This window comes from Schistocerca serialis, chromosome 2 (genome assembly GCF_023864345.2).
Source record: "Schistocerca serialis cubense isolate TAMUIC-IGC-003099 chromosome 2, iqSchSeri2.2, whole genome shotgun sequence".
Taxonomy (NCBI): Eukaryota; Metazoa; Arthropoda; class Insecta; order Orthoptera; family Acrididae; genus Schistocerca; species Schistocerca serialis.
In genome coordinates this window covers 1,153,234,121-1,153,261,787 of record NC_064639.1, presented here as the reverse complement: position 1 = coordinate 1,153,261,787, position 27,667 = coordinate 1,153,234,121, and the positions used below count along the sequence as shown (strand labels likewise).

The following is a 27,667-nucleotide window of genomic DNA, read 5'->3' as shown; positions in this document are numbered from 1 at the left end:
GATGAAGAGAAAAGATCACAAATATAGCTATGCAGAAAGACAACGGAAAAATACTTCTTAAGAGCAATCACTCTAAACAAGAGTGAGAACACGAGTTGGCGTCCAACACCACTGCTCTCGCCTGCAGTGGGACCAGATTGCAAAGGAGAATCCAACACTATACAACTCACACAAAAAATGAGGAAAACATTGATATTCTTCTTTAAAATTCTCCATTTCACAAATACCAAGACTTTTAGTAATGGAGGACACAGACAACGGTAGTACAGGTCATCATCTTTTATAAGGATCTTTCAAGTCAGGGATAACTATCTGAACTTAAACAATATATCCACCACATACAATATAATGCTGTCATGAACAGTCGAATGAACTGTAGGAGACTACAGAATAGAACGTTCTGTTTTGTCTCTGTGCAGCAACTCATTACAACGTACCTTTGATTCCAGTGGATTGCTTTTGATTCCCTTTGGTGCTTTCAACTGTGGAGGTTCACTGACAACCTCTCCAAACTTCACATTGTCCTTAAACATGTCAAAATCTCTTTCCATATCACTGTTATTCAATTGTTTCCTCTCCAGTTTTTTTTGCCGTCTCCTAGCTGTTTTCGACAAACTGTCGGTGGCATTTGCACTATCATTCTTTTTCTTCTTTTTCTTTGCTGCATCAAACTCAAGAATAGGATCCTTTGGTTTCTTCACAACATTAACCACTTCACCTGTATCCGTATCTCTTATAACATTTACTCCAAATTTATCCTCAAACTGGGATTCTTTTATTACTTCCTGAAACATATTATTGTAAATATACATATTTGCATTCATACTTACATACAATGAGAAAAGGCATTGCACTTTGTTCTGCTACGTGTTTCTGAAATGTTACTAACTTTGTCTTTTTCAATTACAGTTCACACTGCGATACATACAACCCAACAGCCACCCAAAGGCAACAATCTGCAGTCATAGTGATACTATGGAAGGCAGCTACAAGTGCAACAACATTTGGGTGTCTGTGGGGTTGCATGTACTTAAGACCACAAGCAGATAAGTGGTTTGCCTTACATCATTTTTGCTTATTGTTTACATCCTGCAATTTCTGTTACTCAGACATTGTATTGAAAGTGTAACAAATCTACTCAACAAGCATTACACAAGAAAACACACAAAAGATGTGGAAACATGCATGCTTACAGAGGCAGTGGCTCTTTTTCCTGGCAGGTAGGTTGAGGGGAAAGGAAGAAGGATGAAGGAAAAGGAATGTGAAATTTAGAAAATGGGAAGAGTTATGGAATGAACAAGATGAGAGGAAAGACTGATTGTTGGTACCTGCATCAGATGATATCTGAAAATATGAGAACTTAAATGTGGAAGGTATGGCAATCTGCAAGACAAATTACTTAAAAAAGCATCATTAAAGAATCAATGTGTGTGTAAAAATAATGTCTTACACATGGTAAACAGATGAAGGGGGACAAGAAAACAAAATAAAAACAAGTGAAGAAAAGACAAAGGTACTGAAAAGAAATGCCGAGACCACAGAAATAAATATAAATTGAAGCCAGATCAGAGGTGAGAACTAATCACATGTTGTAAAACCAGTTCCTACTGGTGAATTTCTGAAAACTGGAGTTGGGAGGAAGAGTCCAGACAGCATTTGTGATGAAACAAGCACTGCGGTCACAAACCATGTTGTAGAGAATGCTTTGCAACATGATATTGTGTGCTGCCATTATAAACCCTCTATCTATACCCATTCATCCTTACTGATAACTTGATTGTAGTCATACCAATGTAGAAGATTGAACAGCTGGTACACAACATGTATCGTTTCACAGCTAGCTCTCGCTTTGGTAATGTATGTTCTGTCAGTTACAGTACTAGAGTAAGTGGTAGTACAAGGGTCTATCAGGCAAATTTCACAGCATGGACAGTCACAAGGGTAGGGAAGAAGTGTAGAAGGAACACTGGGTCTGACCAGAATATTTCGGAGATTGGGGGACGACAAATAGCTATCTAGGTGAGCCGGGCAAAATATCAGACAGAATGGATCTAATTTCCAGGTATAATTTTAAGGAGGCATAGCCCTATCGAAACAGCTGATTAACGCATTCAGGATGACGACAATAATGACTAACAAGAGATGCTTTCCGAAGTTGTTTTGTGAAGGAATCAACAATACTGGGATTTGATGTAAGGGCCCGGAAAATGTTCTTTTGAACTAAGAACATGGGATAATTACATAGGCTGTCGTAGAAACTGCGTTGTTTTGGTGTAAACAGTCTGCATCTGAACAATCACAAGTAACACAACAACCACTTCCTAGATAATCTGAAATACGACCCCCCGCCCCCCGCCCATTCCCATTCCCACAACACACCTTGCTTTCACCACTGATGCCAAATCCTCTACATCAACAATTCCCCCATGTACCTGCTCTGCCAACTGCTGAACATTATCTCAACCAGCACCCAGATGATTCCCTACATACGCCTGCCCACCTTAATCAACTTTGTACTTACCAATAACTGTTTACCTTTAAGGGGCAGACATACAATATACAGAACAGGAATATCACCATAGGATCCAAGATGGCTTCTTCCTATGCCCGCGTGCTTGGAGGGGCTTTCCACAGATTCTTAAGACTTCAATCCTTTTTTGGTTTACATGCATTGATGACATTAACTGCCATATGGATTCATGGTGAGGCTGGCCTACTGAAATTTTTCGAATCTCTAAATACATACTCCCAAATAAATTTCAGATGGTCCTATTCCACATCTCAAGCCACTTTCCTTGATGACCAATGGTCAGCTACACACTTCTGATAACATTTAACCTACAAGCAAACAGCAGTACAGGCATTTTCACAGTTGCCATCCTTTCCATGTCTAACATTCCTTCCAACAGCCTTGGCATTCAAGGCAAGTAAACTTCTTCAGATGCATACTCTTTACAATTATACACCACCATTCTCAACTCAGCCTACTATACATAATTATTCCACCAGTCTAGTTCAAAAGCACATTTCCCAGACTGTCACATCCAATAATGATACTGATGATCCTTCAAAAAAAAAAGTTAGGAGTGCACCCCTTCCTTGTTACTCGGTACTATCCTGTTATTCAATATATTAATCAATTATTTCAACAGCACTATGTTTCCCTAAGTCATGTCCAGAAACGAGGTGCATACTGTTTGATATTTCTCCCAACCCACCTAGACTAGCTATTTATCAACCCCAATCTCTGGAATATCCTAGTCACCAGTGCATCACGAGAAACTTACAGAGCAAGCTGTGAGCAGGAGGGCATGAGTGTAGAGCACGATACCCAAACTATTGGCACACGGCGGAGAATGGTGAGTCAAATGGACAGTCCTGTGAGAAACACAACAGCCGCTGTCGCATGTTAGTAAGTCAATTTAAATGTGCAACCAGTTGCATGTATCAAATATTATTGCTAATGAAACAAAGATGCACACTTGCCACAGTATCTTATTAACATATACTTCTACATTTTTCTTAATTTACTTTGTGAGTTGTTATAGAAAAATGACGCAATTAAAGTTTAAGATTCTTGGTTCTCTTGCATTTTTTTCCCTTAACCAGATAATTCTATTTTTGCATAGTAGTTGCCGCATGCAGTTTATATTGTGATCAGACGGCGAGTTTCCCAGGGGCGTCTTCTTACCTTTCACTGCAGAGGACAATTGTTCAAAAGCTTACATAGAACCAAACATTTATTATTATTGTAGCCACCTGTTTGTGGAAATGAGGAAATTTATCCTGAGGGATATGTCTATAGAATTCCAAGATGTTTTTCTTGTACTGATATTTGTCTTTTTATTTTCTTTCACACTGCAGGCCAATAATTTCTAGTTTTAGTTCAGGACGAGACACTTCAGTATTTGCTAAATACGAAGAGGAGAACAAATCAAAGCCAGTTTCTAATGCCATCAGATCTTGAACACATTGCTCAAATTCTTTCTCCACAGGGATACTAAAATATGTGAACACCATGTCAACAATAGCATCTTGCACAAATGACAATTTATGAAAATGGGTGGTATTTCCTTTTACCAGCTGCCATTTTTGCACCTATCGCTTTGCGTAAAAAGGAAAGATTCCTTGTACAGGCATTGAGGTGCGAAGACACTGGCGGTGTTATGCAACACCAACTTGCCAATGCTACTATTAGATGGCACCGCGGTCAAAACTTACCCTCCCCCTCCCCCCATTTCTTTCAGGATGTCATGACTGCAAGACATTTCCTTCACTCTCCACCACGCTGTAGATGTTATGCTCACGAGTAAAAGCATGAGCTGGTGTGGGTGCTCATGCTCAAAATATGAGTTGTTAAGCCCTGCTCTACAGGCATTTTCCTACTCTTTGCCTACTAGCCCTGTGACCAGCCCCACACTTGCCCAATGCATCCTCCTACCACCATTTCTGTAACTGACAGAACATATACGCTAAGGGAGAGCCACACTACACACACTTTCTATTCCACAAACATACGTACTAGTATTTTCTTCTTCTCTACATCTCTCCCTCTCCTTTTGTTATCCATTCTAGACTTTCCATTGTTTCATCATTCTGGTACTTTCCCTGCCTATGAGGGTTGGAGTCGTAGATGCTTGAATTATCTGTCAGATGAGTGCATTTATTAAACACTTTGAAAAGCAGTACATGTATATCCATACTCTGGAAACACCAGTTCAGCATGTAGAGGTATTTGATGTACCAGCATTACTTTGTCATCTCCCCATTCCATTAACAAACAGTATGTGGGAAAAAGGGTTGTTCTTAATCTGTTCCCCCTTGTGGTCATCACACACATATGTTGGAGGACATAATGTAATTCTTTACTCTTATTGGAAAAGCTCTCAGAATTCTGAGAGCAAGGCTCCCTACAATGCAAATCTTTCTTGTGATGTCCCCACTGGAATTTGTTGAACATTTCCACAATGTTTCTTAAACTGACTAACCAAATTCATGACAAACTACACAGCTATTAAACTTCCTGGCAGATTAAAACTGTGTGCCAGACTGAGTTTGAGTCTCAGTCCAGCACGCAGTTTTAATCTGCCAGGCAGTTTCATACCAGTGCACACTCCGCTGCAGAGAGAAAATCTTGTTCTGCTGCAGAGAGAAAATCTTGTTCTGGAAACATCCCCTAGGCTGTGGCTAAGCCATGTCTCTGCAATATCCTTTTTCCAGGAGTGCTAGTTCTGCAAGGTTCGCAGAAGAACTTCTGTGAAGTTTGAAAGGTAGCAGACGAGGTACTGACAGAACTGAAGCTATGAGGACAGGTCGTGAGTCATGCTTGGGTAGCTCAGATGGTAGAGCACTTGCCCACGAAAGGCAAAGGTTCCGAGTTCGAGTCTCGGTCCAGTACACAGTTTTAATCTGCCAGGAAGTTTCATATCAGTGCACACTCCGGTGCAGAGTGAAAATCTCATTCTGGTACACAGCTATTATCTGAATCTTCCATTAATACAACTTGGTAAAGATCCTGGACTAACAAACAATGATCAAGACTTAGCCCATCAAGTATTTTCCTAGTGATAACCTTGAAAGTGAATTCCACGCACTTAGTATTCTTATGACTACTCTCAGTCTGGCATCTATTTTGCCCATGGAAAGACTTATGCAGTTCTGCCACCACATTTTTTGCCATCACTTCTGAGGCACAGAGTAATTCTTCAGTCAGAGGATGAGTGGCTAGAAGTGACAAACACACTGCAGTTACTGAAACATATTGTCTGCCTGTGAAATAGCTGCTGATATGAGAAAGTGCAATTTACATGACTCCTGATTGGGCAACAATGATTTCTTCTCCTGCAAGAGGACCCACAAGTCAATTACCAAATCCACCAATTATAATAGGCATTACTATGATGAAAATTATTACAAATGCGTGGGCTGTGATAACATTATAAATCTGGTCATCTCCAATTAGAGATCCTGGTTGACCTAATTCAGCATGAATAAGTATTCTTATTGATGTTGCTTCTTGCTTCTTATTGATGTTATTGATGTTGCTGCTGATATGTGACTATTAGGTATGACACATTTTGTAAAGGAACACCTAACTTTCTAGTTTGGCAGGTCTTGCCCTCTATTCTATGTAACAGATAATCAGTACTTGGATACACTGTGCAACATTTGTTCCCTGTAATTTTGGAGATAATGAATCTTATATAAGCTTTGTAATGACTGTGACATATGTAACTAGTTATCTAATAATGACTATATATTCATCAAGCATCTTATAGTGGTTTCACGATGAAGCTATTTCTGTTGTATTTGATGATGCACAAAATGTATAATGGCTACAAAATTTTGTTCCTTGTCATGCTATACTCATCTTTTGCACAAGCATTATTAATTGGCCACTAGCTGGTTATGATCCAAACTTTCCCATTTTCAAAGTAGTTCAGATTTTCTTACATGATAACTTCGAAACCTGTTCTGTTTTGTATTTTTGATAGTTTGTTTTTTATTGATCTTTATTATTTTTTGTCAGGCCATGTATTAATTTGGCTTGGGTGCTAATTATCACTATGTCTTTTGCCGTAACCTAAAAAAAAAAAAAAAAAAAAAAAAAAAAAAAAAAAAAAAAAAAAAAAAAAAAAAAAAAAAAAAAAAAAACACTTTCTCTACAATAATAAAGTTACGTCACAGATATCCAATTACTGCATTACAATTTTCTGAAATGCCTACAATGTGAAACAGGAATGGAAAGCAAAATGAAAGTTCCAACTATGCAAAAACATTTGCATTTACGAAACAATATACAAAAACAGAGATAAACATTCAATACATTGCAATTTTTCCTACTATACCAATAACAGTTTTTAATATTCTAAACAAAAACAAATACGAAGTGAGTTCATTTGAGGCTGCAGTGACAAAGAGCTTTCCAACTTAAAATAAATTTATTAGCTCTCCTACTCAAGAGGACATCGTTATCAGGAGAAAGAAAACTGGCATTCTACGGATCGGAGCGTGGAATGTCAGATCCCTTAATCGGGCAGGTAGGTTAGAAAATTTAAAAAGGGAAATGGATAGGTTGAAGTTAGATATAGTGGGAATTAAAGTTCGGTGGCAGGAGGAACAAGACTTTTGGTCAGGTGAATACAGGATTATAAAAACAAAGTCAAATAGGGGTAATGCAGGAGTAGGTTTAATAATGAATAAAAAAATAGGAGTGCGGGTAAGCTACTACCAACACCATAGTGAATGTATTACTGTGGCCAAGATAGACACGAAGCCCATGCCTACTACAGTAGTACAAGTTTATATACCAACTAGCTCTGCACATGATGATGAAATTGATGAAATGTATGATGAGATAAAAGAAATTATTCAGGTAGTGAAGGGAGACGAAAATTTAATAGTCATGGGTGACTGGAATTGGAGAGTAGGAAAAGAGAGAGAAGGATACATAGTGGGTGAATATGGATTGGGGGAGAGAAATGAAAGAGGAAGCCGTCTGGTAGAATTTTGCACAGAGCATAACTTAATCATAGCTAACACTTGGTTCAAGAATCATAAAAGGATGTTGTATACATGGAAGAATCCTGGAGATACTAGAAGGTATCAGATAGATTATATAATGGTAAGACAGAGATTTAGGAACCAGGTTTTAACTTGCAAGACATTTCCAGGGGCAGATGTGGACTCTGATCACAACCTATTGGTTATGAACTGTAGATTAAAACTGAAGAAACTGCAAAATGGTGGGAATTTAAGGAGATGGGACCTGGATAAACTGAAAGAAACAGAGGTTGTACAGAGTTTCAGGGAGAGCATAAGGGAACAATTGACAGGAATGGGGGAAAGAAATACACTAGAAGAAGAATGGGTAGCTCTGAGGGATGAAGTAGTGAAGGCAACAGAGGATCTACATCTACATCTACATTGATACTCCGCAAGCCACCCAACGGTGTGTGGCGGAGGGCACTTTACATGCCACTGTCATTACCTCCCTTTCCTGTTCCAGTCGCGTATGGTTCGCGGGAAGAACGACTGTCTGAAAGCCTCCGTGCTCGCTCTAATCTCTCTAATTTTACATTCGTGATCTCCTCGGGAGGCATAAGTAGGGGGAAGCAATATATTCGATACCTCATCCAGAAACGCACCCTCTCGAAACCTGGCGAGCAAGCTACACCGCGATGCAGAGCGCCTCTCTTGCAGAGTCTGCCACTTGAGTTTATTAAACATCTCCGTAACGCTATCACGGTTACCAAATAACCCTGTGACGAAATGCGCCGCTCTTCTTTGGATCTTCTCTATCTCCTCCGTCAGACCGATCTGGTACGGATCCCACACTGATGAGCAATACTCAAGTATAGGTCGAACGAGTGTTTTGTAAGCCACCTCCTTTGTTGATGGACTACATTTTCTAAGCACTCTCCCAATGAATCTCAACCTGGTACCCGCCTTACCAACAATTAATTTTATATGATCATTCCACTTCAAATCGTTCCGCACGCATACTCCCAGATATTTTACAGAAGTAACTGCTACCAGTGTTTGTTCCGCTATCATATAATCATACAATAAAGGATCCTTCTTTCTATGTATTCGCAATACATTACATTTGTCTATGTTAAGGGTCAGTTGCTACTCCCTGCACCAAGTGCCTATCCGCTGCAGATCTTCCTGCATTTCGCTACAATTTTCTAATGCTGCAACTTCTCTGTATACTACAGCATCATCCGTGAAAAGCCGCATGGAACTTCCGACACTATCTACTAAGCCATTTATATATATTGTGAAAAGCAATGGTCCCATCACACTCCCCTGTGGCACGCCAGAGGTTACTTTAACGTCTGTAGACTCTTCAATCCAGCCACACAGCTGGTCTGATATTCTGTAGGCTCTTACTTTGTTTATCAGGCGACAGTGCGGAACTGTATCGAACGCCTTCCGGAAGTCAAGAAAAATAGCATCTACCTGGGAGCCTGTATCTAATATTTTCTGGGTCTCATGAACAAATAAGGCGAGTTGGGTCTCACACGAACGCTGTTTCCGGAATCCATGTTGATTCCTACATAGTAGATTCTGGGTTTCCAGAAATGACATGATACGTGAGCAAAAAACATGTTCTAAAATTCTACAACAGATCGACGTAAGAGATATAGGTCTATAGTTTTGCGCATCTGCTCGACGACCCTTCTTGAAGACTGGGACTATCTGTGCTCTTTTCCAATCATTAGGAACCCTCCGTTCCTCTAGAGACTTGCGGTACACGGTTGTTAGAAGGGGGGCAAGTTCTTTCGCGTACTCTGTGTAGAATCGAATTGGTATCCCGTCAGGTCCAGTGGACTTTCCTCTATTGAGTGATTCCAGTTGCTTTTCTATTCCTTGGACACTTATTTCGATGTCAGCCATTTTTTTCGTTTGTGCGAGGATTTAGAGAAGGAACTGCAGTGCGGCCTTCCTCTGTGAAACAGCTTTGGAAAAAGGTGTTTAGTATTTCAGCTTTACACGTGTCATCCTCTGTTTCAATGCCATCATCCCGTAGTGTCTGGATATGCTGTTTCGAGCCACTTACTGATTTAACATAAGACCGGAACTTCCTACGATTTTCTGTCAAGTCGGTACATAGAATTTCACTTTCGAATTCAATGAACGCTTCACGCATAGCCCTCCTTACGCTAACTTTGACATCGTTTAGCTTCTGTTTGTCTGAGAGGTTTTGGCTGCGTCTAAACTTGGAGTGGAGCTCTCTTTGCTTTCGCAGTAGTTTCCTAACTTTGTTGTTGTACCACGGTGGGTTTTTCCCATCCCTCACAGTTTTACTCGGCACGTACCTGTCTAAAACGCATTTTACGATTGCCTTGAACTTTTTCCATAAACACTCAACATTGTCAGTGTCGGAACAGAAATTTTCGTTTTGATCTGTTAGGTAGTCTGAAATCTGCCTTCTATTACTCTTGCTAAACAGATAAACCTTCCTCCCTTTTTTTATATTCCTATTAACTTCCATATTCAGGGATGCTGCAACGGCCTTATGATCACTGATTCCCTGTTCTGTACATACAGAGTCGAAAAGTTCGGGTCTGTTTGTTATCAGTAGGTCCAAGATGTTATCTCCACGAGTCGGTTCTCTGTTTAATTGCTCGAGGTAATTTTCGGATAGTGCACTCAGTATAATGTCACTCGATGCTCTGTCCCTACCACCCATCCTAAACATCTGAGTGTCCCAGTCTATATCTGGTAAATTGAAATCTCCACCTAAGACTATAACATGCTGAGAAAATTTATGTGAAATGCATTCCAAATTTTCTCTCAGTTGTTCTGCCACTAATGCTGCTGAGTCGGGAGGTCGGTAAAAGGAGCCAATTATTAACCTAGTTCGGTTGTTTAGTGTAACCTCCACCCATAATAATTCACAGGAACTATCCACTTCTACTTCACTACAGGATAAACTACTACTAACAGCGACGAACACTCCACCACCGGTTGCATGCAATCTATCCTTTCTAAACACCGTCTGTACCTTTGTAAAAATTTCGGCAGAATTTATCTCTGGCTTAAGCCAGCTTTCTGTACCTATAACGATTTCAGCTTCGGTGCTTTCTATCAGCGCTTGAAGTTCCGGTACTTTACCAACGCAGTTTCGACAGTTGACAATTACAATACCGATTGCTGCTTGGTCCCCGCATGTCCTGACTTTGCCCCGCACCCGTTGAGGCTGTTGCCCTCTCTGTACTTGCCCAAGGCCATCTAACCTAAAAAACCGCCCAGCCCACGCCACACAACCCCTGCTACCCGTGTAGCCGCATGTTGCGTGTAGTGGACTCCTGACCTATCCAGCGGAACCCGAAACCCCACCACCCTATGGCGCAAGTCGAGGAATCTGCAGCCCACACGGTCGCAGAACCGTCTCAGCCTCTGATTCAGACCCTCCACTCGGCTCTGTACCAAAGGTCCGCAGTCAGTCCTTTCGGCGATGCTGCAGATGGTGAGCTCTGCTTTCATCCCGCTAGCGAGACTGGCAGTCTTCACCAAATCAGATAGCCGCCGGAAGCCAGAGAGGATTTCCTCCGATCCATAGCGACACACATCATTGGTGCCGACATGAGTGACCACCTGCAGATGGGTGCACCCTGTACCCTTCATGGCATCCGGAAGGACCCTTTCCACATCTGGAATGACTCCCCCCGGTATGCACACGGAGTGCACATTGGTTTTCTTCCCCTCTCTTGCTGCCATTTCCCTAAGGGGCCCCATTACGCGCCTGACGTTGGAGCTCCCAACTACCAGTAAGCCCACCCTCTGCAACTGCCCGGATCTTGCAGACTGAGGGGCAACCTCTGGAACAGGACAAGCAGCCATGTCAGGCCAAAGATCAGTATCAGCCTGAGACAGAGCCTGAAACCGGTTCGACAGACAAACTGGAGAGGCTTTCCGTTCAGCCCTCCGGATCAAGTAGGTAAAAAGACGAGGGCTATTAGAAATCCTTGGGTAACAGAAGAAATATTGAATTTAATTAATGAAAGGAGAAAATATAAAAACGCAGAAAATGAAGCACGCAAAAAGGAATGCAAACGTCTCAAAAATGAGATCGACAGGAAGAGCAAAATGGCTAAGCAGGGATGGCTAGAGGACAAATGTAAGGATGTAGAGGCTTATCTCACTAGGGGTAAGATAGATACTGCCTACAGGAAAATTAAAGAGACCTTTGGAGAAAAGAGAGCCACTTGTATGAATATCAAGAGCTCAGATGGAAACCCAGTTCTAAGCAAAAAAGGGAAAGCAGAAAGGTGGAAGGAGTATATAGAGGGTCTATACAAGGGCGATGTACTTGAGGACAATATTATGGAAATGGAAGAGGATGTAGATGAAGATGAAATGGGAGATACGACACTTTGTGAAGAGTTTGACAGAGCACTGAAAGACCTGAGTCGAAACAAGGCCCCGGGAGTAGACAACATTCCATTAGAACTACTGACAGCCTTGGGAGAGCCAGTCCTGACAAAACTCTACCATCTGGTGAGCAAGATGTATGAGACAGGCAAAATACCCTCAGACTTCAAGAAGAATATAATAATTCCAATCCCAAAGAAAGCAGGTGTTGACAGATGTGAAAACTACCGAACTATCAGTTTAATAAGTCACAGTTGCAAAATACTAACGCGAATTCTTTACAGACGAATGGAAACGTTGGTAGAAGCCGACCTCGGCGAAGATCAGTTTGGATTCCGCAGAAATGTTGGAACACATGAGGCAATACTGACCCTACGACTTATCTTAGAAAATATATTAAGGAAAGGCAAACCTACATTTCTAGCATTTGTAGACTTACAGAAAGCTTTTGACAATGCTGAATGGAATACTCTCTATCAAATTCTAAAGGTGGCAGGGGTAAAATACAGGGAGCGAAAGGCTTTTTACAATTTGTACAGAAACCAGGTGGCAGTTATAAGAGTCGAGGGGCATGAAAGGGAAGCAGCGGTTGGGAACGGAGTGAGAGGGGGTTGTAGCCTGTCCCCAATGTTATTCGATCTGTATAATGAGCAAGCAGTAAAGGAAACAAAAGAAAAATTCGGAGTAGGTATTAAAGTCCACGGAGAAGAAATAAAAATGTTGAGGTTCGCCGATGACATTGTAATTCTGTCAGAGACAGCAAAAGACTTGAAAGAGCTGTTGAACGGAATGGACAGTGTCTTTAAAGGAGGATATAAGATGAACATCAACAAAAGCAGAACGAGGATAACGGAATGTAGTCGAATTAAGTCAGGTGATGCTGAGGGAATTAGATTAGGAAACGAGACACTTAAAGTAGTAAAGGAGTTTTGCTATTTGGGGAGCAAAATAACTGATGACGGTCGAAGTAGAGAGGATATAAAATGTAGACTGGTAACGGCAAGGAAAGCGTTTCTGAAGAAGAGAAATTTGTTAACATCCAGTATTGATTTAAGTGTCAGGAAGTCGTTTCTGAAAGTATTTGTATGGAGTGTAGCCATGTATGGAAGTGAAACATGGACGATAAATAGTTCGGACAAGAAGAGAATAGAAGCTTTCGAAATGTGGTGCTACAGAAGGATGCTGAAGATTAGATGGGTAGATGACATAACCAATGAGGAAGTATTGAATAGAATTTGGGAGAAGAGGAGTTTGTGGCACAACTTGACTAGAAGAAGGGATCGGTTGGTAGGACATGTTCTGAGACATCGAGGGATCACCAATTTAGTATTGGAGGGCAGCGTGAATGGTAAAAATCGTAGAGGGAGACCAAGAGATGAATACACTAAGCAGAGTCAGTAGGGTGTAGGTTGCAGTAAGTACTGGAAGATGAAGAAGCTTGCACAGGATAGAGTAGCATGGAGAGCTGCATCAAACCAGTCTCAGGACTGAAGACCACAACAACAACAACATAGCTCTATATCTCAAAATGACAATAATTCAAATATAAGAACGGCCAGACAGCGGATAGTTTTTCACTAGAGGCATAATCCGATTCACTTCAGGAAGTAGCATTACCTTGGAAATCTCTGATGTTATTGAATTTAGCACATGTTAAAATTCAGGAGTAAGTAAGAAACACATTTTTATTTTATTTGTTTTCTCCAAAAAAAGTTCCTGTCCGAAGATACAGGCCTCCAACTATGACACTGCGAACACCATTTTGAAGATGCAAATTTGGGAAATTTTTTTTAAATGCTGTATCTCTGTAACATTTCTAGATATTTTGTTAGACCTTTTTCTATTTGAAAGATAATTGGTTTATGATTACAATGGTATCCTCTGTCTGGACATATCTGTCAAAGTTCTTTTACTGTCGCCTTCTGAAAATTTTTTTATAATTCACAGTTTTTTTTTCCTTCAAAATACCAAACCTAAAAAGTTAGATTTTTTTTCTGTTTTTTAGTACCACATAGTACTATATTCTCTGTAAAGGAGAGCATCCATTTTTAAGTTGGACAGCGTTTATTTGAAAAAACAATTTTTTTAAAATTTTCTAGGGTAACGTATGTCTTCACTGAAGTTGTTTCTTACCAATTTCTTTGTTACAATGTTTATTTCTATTGTCTTTGTTGCAGTTATTTCTCATAACTTTCTTTGTTACAATTATTTCTTTTCACTTTTGTTGTTGCAGGTATTTCTTACACTTTGTTGTAGTTTGTCAGTTTCTTTGTCATGGTTGTTCATTGCTGGCTTCTGTATTGTAATTGTTCAGTGCTAATGTGTTTATGGAAGAGGCTTCTAAGAAATCTGGGACTATCCAGGGAGTTGTGTGTTTTCATGAGGAATTGGAACCATTTAAAATGCTTGAAAAAAAGAGTCGCTTACTCATCTTTAAAAACTAAGATTATGTTAAATAAGGCTAGTTTTTGATTTTTATGAGCCTGTTATGTGATAATGTGATGATAAAACAGGTTTTATGTACGGTAAAAATTTCAGTTGTTTATAAAAGTTGTTCAACCTAAAAGTGGAAGCTCTCCTTTTCAGGGAATGTACAACTATATGGTACTAACAAACAGAAAAAAATCAAAATTTTATGGACTGGCATTTTTGAAAAAAAAAAATAAAATAAAAATTCCATAAATTATAAAAAAGTTCAGAACTCTATAGTAAAAGGACTTTGACAGATAAGTCCAAATGGAGGATTTCTGTATAATTATAAAGCAATTATGTTTCAAATAAAAAAAAAACAACAAAATATCTAGAACTGTGCCAGAGATACAGCATTTTAAATATTTTTCCAAAATTTGCGTCTTCAAAATGGTATGTGCAGTGTCATCTTTGGAGGGCTGTATCTCGGAAAAAAAAAAAAAAAAAAAAAAAAAAAAAAAAAAAAAAAAAAAAAAAAAAAAAAGTGTGTCAAAAAAAGTGTGTCTTACTTAGTCCTTAATTTTAATATGTGCTAAATTCAATAACATCCGAGAGTATGAAGGTAAGATATTTTCCTAGCTGCCTGAACTCATATGGACTATGTTTATAACAAAGAACATAATACTGTCTACAAAATACATGGTCCTGAAATTGAGTTACAAACTTACCCACCAACACGAATTTTGAAATCTACAAGGGTGTGCCGAAAAGTGATGCCTCCGGATTGTTTAGTTGGAAGTTATTAACATTCTATATTTTATTCTCCAAGTTTACAACATTTGCAGTCCTTTACTGCTAGAGGACTCTGAACTGTAGCATGCAACATAGTGGTTTGTAACACGACTATGCCGGTGCATGAGAAACAACATGCTGTAATCGAGTGAGGATTCAAAGAGTTTGTCCTGTAATGGAGCACCCTTTCCTTCAGCATGACAATTCCAAACCACACACAAGAGCTGTGAGATCTGCAACAATTAGACACCTTGGTCTACTGTCATCGATCATCTTCCATACAGTCCCAACTTGATCCTATCTGGATGAAAATTGTATCCTAAACTTAAAGAACACCCTCGAGGACTTCACTTTGCTAGTGATGAGGTAGTCCAGGCAGAGGTGAGGCCATGGCTCCATAAACAAAGTCAAACATTCCACAGTGATGGTATCAACGACCAGTCTGTCGCTGGGAGAAATGTGTTCATTGCCAGGGTGTATACGGCGAGAAATAAACATGCAGGCTTGAAGAAGAATAATAATGTAAAATGTCAATAATGTTTATTTTATTTGAAAGCTTTAAGAATTTTCAAATAAAAAATTTGGAGGCACTACTTTTCAGCATGCCCTTTGTATGTTCCTTGCCAATTATCACAATATTAAGCATTAAAATGTAAAAGCTATGAATACGGGCAATGGCGTTATTTACCTGAAGAAGGTTTGCCAGTGCCGCACATCAAATATAATGGGAATTTAAGCGGCTCTGTCATCAGCTGGCTTTAAGCAGCAGTGAGAGAACGCAAAAAGCCATGTCTTAAGAATTATGACATCTCTCCCATTTGCTGATTGCAACACAATAAATACCCAAAAAATCTCTAGATCAAGCAATATAATGAGGGAAACAAAAAACAGTAGTCAATAATCTGTCACAACTGCAGAATTGTGAAATACAATCACTGTGGTAGCTGAAGTTTAAGCTAAACTTGTTGTCGTCTAGATTATTTGACCTTGTCCTGGTCCGTTGTCTTGATCACAGTCTGTCTGTCGCATTTCATTCGTCTTTAGTTAGTTTGGGTTACTTTTCTTTAGATGGTCCCCCCGCCTGGCAGCTTCCTCTATTTCTCCATTCTTCCAGAGGTCCGACATGCACACCGATTCACGACTACCCGCAGATATAGCACTGACGACGAGGGAAAGGAAGTTATTTAGTAACAAAGATGCTAAATTGGCTTGCCTGCTGCAGCAACAGCAGCAGTTAATGCAGCAGCTCCAGTTAGACTAGTTACAAAAACCACTTCAGCTTCAGGCAGACACCTTAGAGCAGGGACGGCCACGGCGTGCCAAACTGCACGCGTGTACAGATGTGCTGCACGCGTGCCATCCGAGGCTTGGTCTGCCTCGCCACTACTCGGCTTTCCTCAGTCTTTCGCGGCACTGCTCGGCACAGCGCGACATTAGACTAGCTGTGCGATGCGACGTCTTTTCATCCGGCATAGGGTGCATTAGTTGATTCCTAGTGGCAGCCATGTTTATTCCTCGCTATTTGTTAGCGATTCATACGATTTTATAAGTACTGTACAGTGGTTGTTGCAATGGAACACACGCTCACAAAGAGGCGGGGTAGTGACGCAACGTCACGAGCCTTCAGAGCTGAATGAGAATTGCAATATTTTTTCGAAGAGAAGGATGAAAATTCTCAATGTCTATTATGCAGTCGCATATTTGCCGGGCACTGAAAATTTGCAATAGAATGGCATTATAACACCACACACAAAGGACTTAATGATTTAGTTGGGTTGATAGATCAAACAAATTGGCAGAATTAGGAAGACGTAGTGTTATGCAGCGAGATGGACCGAACGTGAGTACCACTTACAAATCTTTGTGTTTCTGATGTTTGTATTTGTACATATTTGTCATTAGAATTCGAATTTAGAGTTCGCTCAATTTTTGTTTCCTTTTTTAGCCTGCAACCGAACGTAGCGACCTGTCTTTAAGAGCAAGCTACAAAACAGCATTCAAAATTTCAAGAGCGAATAAGCCTTTCAGTGATGGTGATTTCATCAAGGAGTGTATTGTTGAGGCAGAGGAACTCTTGACGCCACTGGAAGTAAAGAAGTTTAGTGTTGGTGGAGTTGACACAAATATGCACGTGACGGAAGAACTTTTAGATTTAGTACCAATGAAACACACAACTAGGGGCACCGACTTGCTAAAAGCAGTTGAAGAGGCGGTTGAAGCCGTTGGCCTGAATTGGAAAATGTTAGTTTCAGTCACCACGATGGAGCGCCAGCAATTCGAGGTGCTCAAAATGGGCTTGTAGCATTGTTGCGTAAAAAACTAGGACGATCGACAGAAGATTTGTACGGAATTCATTGTTTTGTACACCAAGAAGCTCTTTGTGCTAAGTATGCAAATTTGGAGCACGTGATGAATTTGGTAGTCACCATAGTACATTTTTTGAAGTCGCATGGCTTAGTACACTGTCAGTTTCAACAGTTTCTCATGGAACTGAACGAAGAGTACGGAGATGTTATTTACCACTGGGAAATACGTTGGTTAAGTCGAGGATCATGCCTCGAAAGATTTTTCAATTTAAGGGCGCTATTGTTGAGTTCCTGAAGGAAAAAGGAAAGGCAGAGCCAAAATTAGAAGATACAAAATGGATTGCAGACCTCGCCTTTTTAGTTGATCTGACTGCACACTTGAACGCTCTCAATAAGACTTTGCAAGGTGAGTAGCAGCTTATTTCTGATCTGATGAAAAAAGTGGATACATTTAATAACAAACTCGCATTGTGGAAGGAACAACTCACGAAAATGAATACCGCCCCTTGCCCTACGCTCTCTAAAGTCAGAGAGAACGCAACTTCTGACGAATTCGTTTCTGTGTTGGAGGAACTACAAGCACAATTTTCTAAACGTTTTCAGGACACTGCCAGTCTGACATCCGTTTTTGAACTATTTTCTAGACCCTTTGCCGTTTCAGTTGAAAGTACTCCAGTGCATTTGCAAATGAAATTGATCGATCTGCAGTGTAATTCCCATTTAAAGGACAATTTTTTTTTACTTAAAAACTGACCAGGAATTTTACGAAGGTTTTCCTCGGGAAGAGTTTCCCCGTCTCCACAATGAGGGTGCAAAAGTTATATTAGTGTTTGGATCGACATACATGTGCGAAAGGTTTATTTCGATTATGAAACTAAATAAGTCAGGATTACGTGGCAATCTGAGTGACGAAAATATGAGAAACTGTCTGCGTTTGTCCGTGTACCATCAGTTCGTGCCGGATATGTATTTTATTATGCCTACAGTGAACCAAAAATAATTAAATTAATGGTGATAATTTTGTTGTATTTGTCATATGTTTTGTTGAGAATTGTAGTTATTGCAAATTTTGTACAGTAGTTCCAGAATATAAAATTTGCTTGTTTCACATGTAGTTGGAATCACTTATTCCACATCATACTGGATGCTGTAGACTACTTTCAAGTCTGTTTTTACCTCTCAGCTTAAATGTTGTAAGAATTTTACGAGTGACGATGTGAGAAGCATGATATTGTTGGTGTAATGCAGTTTCAAACCCAGCGTTGTTATTATTTTTCTGTAGGTATACGAACAGCCAACAAAGATTCAGTATTGCTCAACATGATGTGTTGTACAGAGCTTAATGTTATTAAATGTCGTAATATGAAACCAAGCCACATGCTAGCAGGGCGATGTTCCTTACACGAATGCACTGTCGCGTGCGGCGTGTTCGTAGTTCCACGCATGCGCGCGCAGTCAGCTGGTGTGGTGCTGGGGAACTTGTGACGTCAGAAGGGAGCAATCCGCATGCGTGTGAAAGCTCGGCACGCGTGCATGAACACGTGCCGCGTTCTTGGCCGTCCCTGCCTTAGAGCACACAAGACCCAGTTACACCAGGCCTCCCACTATTGACGCCCCCAGATCTCCTCTGTGATTTCTGTCTTTCACTGATGCTAAGGAGGACCGGGACACATACTTGCATAATCTGAAACAGCATTTTACAGTGTTTCAGTCACAGATGATTCATTGCAGCAGTCAGCGTTTTAGTCTTGGACTTCACCAGAAACATTCTTTTTGCTCCAAAAGTTGGTCCCTCTGTCAGACAGTCACATTCCCCTTCCAGGATGTTCAAATGTGTGTGTGAATTCTTAAGGAACCAAACTGCTGAGGCCATCTGTCCCTAGACTTACACACTGCTTAAACTAACTTACGCTAAGAACACCACACACACCCACGACTGAGGGAGGACTTGAACCTTCGGCGGGAGGGGCCGTACAATCCGTGACATGGTGCCCCAAATCACGCAGTCACTCCGCACGGCTTCCTTCCAGGAGATACGCATTCTGTTCGATAATTAAAATTCCAAGATATACCACACAGTTGCCTCTAGGCTCAAGTTCCATCAATACCGGAAACAGCCAGGACAATCATACGGCTCTTGGGTCACTGACTCACAAGGTCTCACATGCAAATGCGATTTCACTTGCACCAATCAAGGTGGCAAGGCTGACGTGGTGGTGAAGCTTACACCAGATCCTCACTGAAGCACTGAAACAAGTTGGGGGACACTTCGCCCATCACACACTCATTCAAAATCGTGTAGGCAGCTAATGAACGACTCATGGCAAGGCCACAAGTTTACAGAGGTCAATGCACCACACACTCCACTCTTGTGCTGCAGGCATACAATAGCTCCAATGCAACACCACCATGAATCATCTGTGTCTGATGTTTCTGTGGTATCTGAGCCTCCGGTTGTACCTAGTCGCAGATCACAGGGATCACCCACTTCATGCCCACAATGTTTTACCACCCACTCCCAGGTAGACTGTCCAGATCGCTAGGGAATCCTGCGTGCTTTGTGGCAAAGAGGGTCATCTTAAATCGGTGTGTTGCAGTCACATGACCTATTCCCATCCCGCCCCACGAGGTCAGCAGGACACCGTAAATGTGCTGCAGTCAGCAGTCCCGCTTGACTTCACTTTCATGTGGAAGTTACTTCTCATGTTCCACATTTATAATGAGGGCTGCAATTTCCAGTTGGACACAGGGGCCACCATTTCTTTTGATCGATATGGTAATGTATGTATAACTGTGATTGCCCAAACTGTCTCTACCCTCCCAGAATTTGGTGGCCGGCAGGGATAGCTCTATCCCCCTCCCCCATAAACTACTGGCATTTTTCGCCTCAACACCTTTTTTATCTCTGACAAAGTCAAGGTCGTATCCACCACAGTTCCTTTCCAGGAACTGGACACTCTTTGTTCGGCATCTGCATCTCCATCTAAGCTGGAATTGGGTTGCACCTCAGATTTCCAAGCACACATCACCCTTCAGCCAGACGCCAAGCCTCGTTTTTACCACACCGGACTCATTCCAGTGGCCTTACATACTGCAGTGAAGCACGAGTTTGATCATCTCCAGGCTGTTGGAGATATCAAGCCCGCAGAATCTAGCACATGGGACACTTCATTCACAATCGGGAAGCCAAATGGTTCCCTTCGATTTCAAGGCTCAATCACTGGTCGAAACTTATCCTATCGTCCAGATGGAAGACCACCTTACCACACTTGCTGGTGGGGAATACTACTCAAAGACTGACCTTGTCGATACTTACCCTCAATTGTTCTTTGATGAGGTATCTCAATACTGTTGTCATTGACACATTTTTTGGATTATAAAAGTACAAGCACCTCCTTCTGGCATTACCTTGAACCCCAAAATTTTCCAAAGGTATCTGGAACAACTGACAGGAGCCCATTCCAGCTTGTGTGAATTATCTGGATGATACCATTGTTACAGGATCCTCCTGCCAGGAGCATTTGCAAAACCTCCACACTCTCTTTACAACCCTGCTGGACACAGGTCTGCATTGGTGTTTGAGAAAGTGTTGATGGTATTTGAGGAAATGAGAGTGGACTATCTGGGGCATTAGTTCACCAAGACAGAGTCTGGTTTATTGATCGAAATGACACTGCCATCTGCCCCAGGAACTTACACCAACACCTGGTGTTTTTGAGCAATGTCAACTACTACTACAACTTCCTGCCCCAAGCAGCCCATGCTGTGCAATCCCTCAACACTCGCGTAAAAAAGTGGCCTACAACTGGACCCTTGCCTATGATCAGACTCTTACCCAATTAAAAACCATGCTGAAATCCACCACTTCTCTCCTGAAAGTCCCTCAGTTGTGGCGGCCAACACATCTGTCTATGACATCAGAGTACAAATGAGGATGGCTCCAAACAGCCAATTTCATATATATCCAAGAGGTTGACTCCTGCACAGTGCAAGTTCTCACAGATCGAAAACGAGACACTGGCAAGCGTCTGCTGTCAACAAATTTCAGGTCTACCTTTCTGGAGCAAAGTTCTCCCCAATTACTGATCACAAACCATTGGATACATTATTTTGGCTCCAATTCAACATCCCGGAGAACAATGTTCTAATGCTGACGCCTTGTCGCATCTACTGCTGCTTGTCATCCAGTTACTCTCTTTGCTCCTTCGTCACACCTCGGATTTCTCTCTCCACTGCTCTTGGGCTTGTTGTCATCGCTGTGCCAATGACTTTGCGTAGCACCTCCCTGTCGTGTAGATCGTCTGTTCTTGCCCTGGTCCATTGTCTTGTCCACAGTCTGTTTGTCGTATTTCGTTTGCCTACCATTAGTTTGGGTTACTCTTCAGCAGGCAGCTCTCCCAACAGTGGATTCCTACATTTCCCCATTTCTCCTACAGCTCCAACATGCACACTGGTACCATGCTACCTGCAGATACAGCAGGAAGTTTGAAATATTCAAACTTTGACCTTGTACTGTAGGGTAGTTAAAGTAAGATGACCCTTCTGTTGGGTATACAAATGGTCCCTAGTCCAAGGGCCATCCAAAACACATAAATCTATCTTTCTATCACCAATAGAAACCAAGGTGTGAGCCCAGGAAAAATCCCATTTATATGTGTGACGTTTTGGAACATGTTGGTAGTGCATGCTGTTGCATGCGTACCAATATCTCATGAATTTTCTGGATTCAACATCTCACTCATCCCGAGGAGATGCTAATATAGATTTTCATACAGGCAGAAAGAAAAGACAGGGTGATCTAACAGAGGCATAGCAACAAGGCTGTAGTCCTAAAGTAACTGCATATTGATTTAGTGTATTTGTTTAGACACTGACCTCATACCTGGATGGATGGAGGCTCATGCTCTGTCCAGCCAGGTTTTAGGTTTCCCTTGTTGTTGTTGTTTTCTTTTTTTAAACAATCTCTTCAAGCAAATGCCGGAATAGTTCCTTCAATAAAGCCACTATTGACCACCTGCTCCCTCCTCATTAAACACCTGCGTATATTCACATGTCTTAACATATGATTTAAGTTCTCTCTTCAACTACTACTATTAATTTGAAAAATCAACCAAATTCAGTTTTCCAAACTATTTTCAGTACCAAGTTAGAAATGAGTATATCTCTCACTGGAACTGGTCATAAATCAACTACATGCGAGCAAAATTGCAAACAGTATATCATATTTTTTAAAAAGAATACATACATGACAAGCTTGCTCTATTCGACGTAAGAAGTGGAACTCTGATTCACCAGGTCTCTGAATCAGATGTGGCACAGGTTTGTCAGGCCGCGTCATACCAGGTACTTTGTGGTCCTTTTCAGCAAGGACTTCTGTGTCTATAAGCCACTCCCCACCTTTCCGCTTCTTCCTCTTCTTCTTGTGCTTGAATTTTCCTTGTTTAACATCATCTTTTAACTTCATAAGACGTATTAAACTTTTTGGAACACTCTGATCATCTGGTTGGGTTGGTGGTGCATTGACTTTTGCTGAAAGACTAAAAGAAAAATGTATTAAAATTAAACTCTCACAATATATGAAATAACAGCATATTGCAGCTGGGCTCCAGCACCCAGAGACAGTGGCCGTGTGTGTGTGTGTGTTTTCGCACTCTTTTTCACTGTATCTGTCTGCAGCTGAAGCTTCCTACATGTAGTGAGTAGAAATCTATCCTTTCCACATTGTAAATATTAGTAGTATTAGTTTTATTCAGTTCTGTATTTTCATTTCCACATAATACACAATGACAAACTATCAACTACAGGATCCACAAAGCTCAGCTACGAAACAACAACTCACACATCTCTTCAACATTGAAAGGTTACTAGTATTGCACAGTGCGAAAAATGCATTATATTCTACATCTTTGTTTTTGCCCTTCATACGTTGTGGCACGTCCTCAGCCTAATATATATTCCCATCTCACTACTTTCTCTGGTCAACTGACAGTCACTCATTTCTTGGAGTCAACCTAATGTGTTGTACCAGACATCGGCTTTAACCTGTGATGGAATTTGTTGTGTTAAGTGACATCACGGTTCCCAGCTTATTTTAAATGAGTGTGTCCTCAGTGGCGTCAGACTACAGTCGCGTGCGTGTGTGTGTGGGCGCACACGCATGCATGTTTCGATGTTTGTTCTTTCAGCCAGCCTAGATTTGTGTGTCAGCTGATTGTGGTTGGTAAATACATTTTGTTTAGTGTAAGAAGTATCGTCGGCCTATGCATGTTCAATTTGCTTGCATGATTGTGTTTTGTTTGTATACAGAAACTGGTGTTAATCAAATGATGTATGAATTTGTGTTTTGCTACTTGTTGCAGATAATAATACTAATTAAGATTGGTTGACATTGTGGAGCTACGTTTCTTGCTATTTCAGTCAAGTTAGGTTTTGAACAATAGTTAGGCCAGCAAATATTGTTTTTTTTTTTTCTATTGTGGAGTTGGCTCTAGCAACATATGTCGAGCAAAGTTTTCAATACGAGCTTTTGGAGTGAGCTGTGATGTTGTTGTCTTCATTTGAGATATATAGGTGAAGTGAAACTTCAGATACCAATTCTATGGATTTCATGTCACGTTGGCTTACTGTATTTTTTAGTAAGTTTTTGTTTGGATAGCTCTATGTGTTTTATATTAGGAATGTCTTTAATTTTGTTTGTCCCTGCCCCAAATCCCTAATTCTGGCAGTTTTCCCATTAGCCTCGTGTTGTTCTTTGAATCATTTTGTTTATATTTTGTATACTGATATTGCTTTCGTCTGTTCACATCTTGGAAGTGTGATGTCATGACTGTCATACTCCATAAGAAGAAAAATCTTGACATCGTGGTTCTAAGCTGGCAGACGGTATCAGACACTTCAGTTCTTCCACTTCTGGTATCCATCAATCTTGCAAGATCTTTCACCACCCATGGCTTGGAATTCCATTTCAATTTGAATTAGGCCTACCGTCATAAAATATCAAAGCACTTAGAGTTCCTGTATCTGTCTCTTTCGGGAAACTGATTACAGGAGACCAGGTGCAATTGGTTTTAACTGTCATGACACAGAAACTTTCTGTGATACAGAATAAACCAGTGGGAATGGGGGTACCACCATATAACCCGCCATTACATATAATTTACTTCGGTTACTTTTGTTGTCAAGAGGATGCTGCCACCACCGCTATTTAAGCCATCATCACTTTCGAATGTTCTAGTATTTAGTATACATTATAAGTTGCAAAACACAGTATTTACAACAGGAAAACATGCTAATTTGTATTCACACACAGCAATGAAAGCAGATATTCCAGGCTACAGAAATTAAAATGAAAGGTCCTCGTACAAGCTACACTGCACCCCCAAGTGCCTCACATTTATCACTGTTGACCACATGTACACAATTTGCACTAAAATACTTGGACATTTAGCTACTTTGTAATTCTACATTTTTGAACTGACCTCGTTGCTTAACTTATTTGTCGGAAAAAAATAGTGTTAATTATGAAGTAGACAAAATGTCCAATATATTCGTACCAAAACTGGATACATCTAAGTCAATAACAAACCAGGATTCACATCTCATGTGTATTAAATTCGCAGCACATTCTGTCAATGATGAACACTAAGCTCAAGCTCTGCTATAGATTGATTTGCTACCACAATTTTTATTTCTTATTGATATCTGTTGGCTTTCCCACTCCTCAATCAAATTGTCACTATCCAACATAAACTAGACCTCGGGCTATATTAGGAGCAGTATTTGTGTCTATATATATATATATATATTTATTTTTTTGGGAGGGCAGTGGAAGGGAGGGGGTGGGTGGGAGCACACTCTCACATTCTAGCCACAGCTCTTTAGCAGTGTCATTTACAAATTCCCTAAGCCCACCTGGCATATTAAAATCGTGTCAAACTAGGATCTAAGAAATATTTATTTTATAAATAATAACGCCTTCTCTTGCTGCGGAAAACAGAAACTCGTAAGGATCTAAGAACGTGTTGCCCTCATGAACAACACTTTACAATCCAGTTAATTAAATCAAGCCTCACACCTTAAATAAAGGTATCAAAAAATGGAATTAAGCCACCAACTGCAAAGAGAATATAAGTCATAAATTAAACTTGTTTGCCAAACCGAAGCTCAAACATGGAATCCAAACACAGAATCTACACTGCAATTAAAGTTCATTGTAGCTAATACTGTGCTAAAAGTGTCACTTCAATTATATGAAAAGAATAGACTGCTACTCACCATAATGATGACATGCTGACTTGCAGGCAGGCACAATGACAAGGTTGTTACATATTGAGGTTTCAGCCAAAGCCTTCTTCAGATAGGAAACACACACATATTCACACAAGTAAGCGCACCTAACGTACGCATGACCGCTATCTTCGGCCTGAATGCAAGTGTGTCAAATGGAAGCAGCAATCTGTAGTGCGATTGGAAGGGGGAGGTCTAGCAGGGTACAGGGGGGGGGGGGGGGGGCGAGAGGGGAGGGGGGGGGGGGAGGTGAGAAGTGAGCACCGCCCAGTAGACCATGCAGGGACTGATGGTGGCCTGATGCCAGGCACAATGTTAGGGAAGGCTGTGAGGGAGGGAGCAGGGGGGGGTGGAAAACGACAGGAGCAGAGAAGGGGTAAAGGGTTGGCAGACAGCAGCGCACAATGAGGGTGAGGGGACGTGAACTGGGAGAATTTATCATAATAGCTAGTGCAATATTGGATCCCTAATAGAACATGAAGCAGTCGTTACATTTTTATATAACTTGAATAAGGAGTAAAGCATATTCACGAATCTGCACGTTCTGAAATATCACTCTCAAGTGTAAACAATTCTGTTTAGTTATCCTCAATCATGCCGTAAGCTCTACACATACAGTTTGTCCAACCTGTACGAAGGGTGTCGGTAAACTCTGTGGTAATGAAATACTATCTTACAGTGTCAATGCGATTCTCGAGTGATTCTCTTAGGTATGGCGCCGGTGTACCTACAGCAGTAAAATTTTAATTGTCTATTAAATCCATTTCCATAACTCACCTTTGATTGCGTTTGGCTAACTGCTGCAATGGATCTTTCACTCCTCTGTGTTTCTTCCCTGGAATTTTCCTCCCCATTATGCGTGGTGACACTTAGGAACAGTTAATGACGTGCCTTAATGAAAACAACGTTCCAACATTCGTAAGTAAACAACTCATGAACTTGCCATGCACGAAGCACATATAACAAAGTTCATAAGCCTGAAGATGTCACAATCTTTGTACGATATTTCTATTGCGAAGCAGTACGCAATCGGGCACTAACAACCGGCGCCTGACATGCATTTGGCGCCAGCGATTTCCACTCGGGACGACCAGATTTCTTCTGGTTCATTTTCAATATGCTATCAATCTTAATTAAAATATGAAGCAGAGGTGACGTGCACTTACATTTGCTCTTGGCATGTCACCTGGGAATGTGTGTCGTCCTACAGAATAGAATAGTCATCCTTAAGCTCTTGTATATGTTATTGTCACGAGAAGTTCATATGCACACATGTTAAAAATTAAGTAAACAGATTAATCAGGAAGTTAGGAAGCATTAATAAGCATAGGTGAGAATGAAATTTATGGACCTTTTGTCAGAAGAAGAAACAGGTTAATGGAACCACAATGAAAGTTTCACTATGCAGTGGAATGTGTGATGAAATGAAATATCATGACAGATTAAAACCGTTTACCGGACTGAGAGTCGAAGAGCAAGAATCTCATTTAAGTGTTCTTTTTTGTTTCTAGCAAGTTAAGTACAGCATATCCCTCCATTGTTTTGATTTTTATTTGCGAAATGCAGCGTAAATTTAATTTGCTGGATGTAGAAACTTTACATGCAGCAGCTTTGTTTACATACCGCTGCGAGTAGGCCTAATTTTCGTAAACGTGTTATCTTGTTTTTCAGTAATTTAATTGACTTATTCTCCTAAAATATTATTTTTATCGTGAGTGAAAAGTGCCTGACTTGCCATACAGTTGCTAGTTCCTGGGTGGGGTGATGGACACAGTAGTTTTTTTCCATTAAGGTAACTGTAGTGGCGTGGGAATTGAAGAAGTGAGTCAGATTCATCAGTGGGTCTGTAGCAGAGATAAGGAGATAGTAGAACAGCAGGGGAAAATTGCTGCTCTTCTGGCTGAGTTAGATCAAGCTAGGAAAGATCTGTATAGGTTAAGGAGGGAGAAGAGTAAAGGGAGGTGGGAAGTGGCAACCATAAGCAGAGGGAA

At 40.8% G+C, this 27,667-nt stretch overlaps 1 protein-coding gene across 1 annotated transcript in view; it reads right to left on the bottom strand.

Annotated features, from left to right (window-relative positions):
* The window catches only part of LOC126458613 (coiled-coil domain-containing protein 137), a 45,471-nt gene extending 18,824 nt beyond the window's left edge, over positions 1-26,647 (bottom strand). Inside the window, exons 1-3 of the mRNA XM_050095779.1 lie at positions 26,454-26,647; positions 22,636-22,927; positions 438-785 (exon numbers count right to left, since the gene is read on the bottom strand). Coding sequence (XP_049951736.1) covers positions 438-785; positions 22,636-22,927; positions 26,454-26,530 — 717 coding nt within the window. The 5' untranslated portion in view covers positions 26,531-26,647. The remainder of the gene's footprint in view (positions 1-437; positions 786-22,635; positions 22,928-26,453) is intronic.
* Between the last annotated feature and the right edge of the window lie 1,020 nt (positions 26,648-27,667).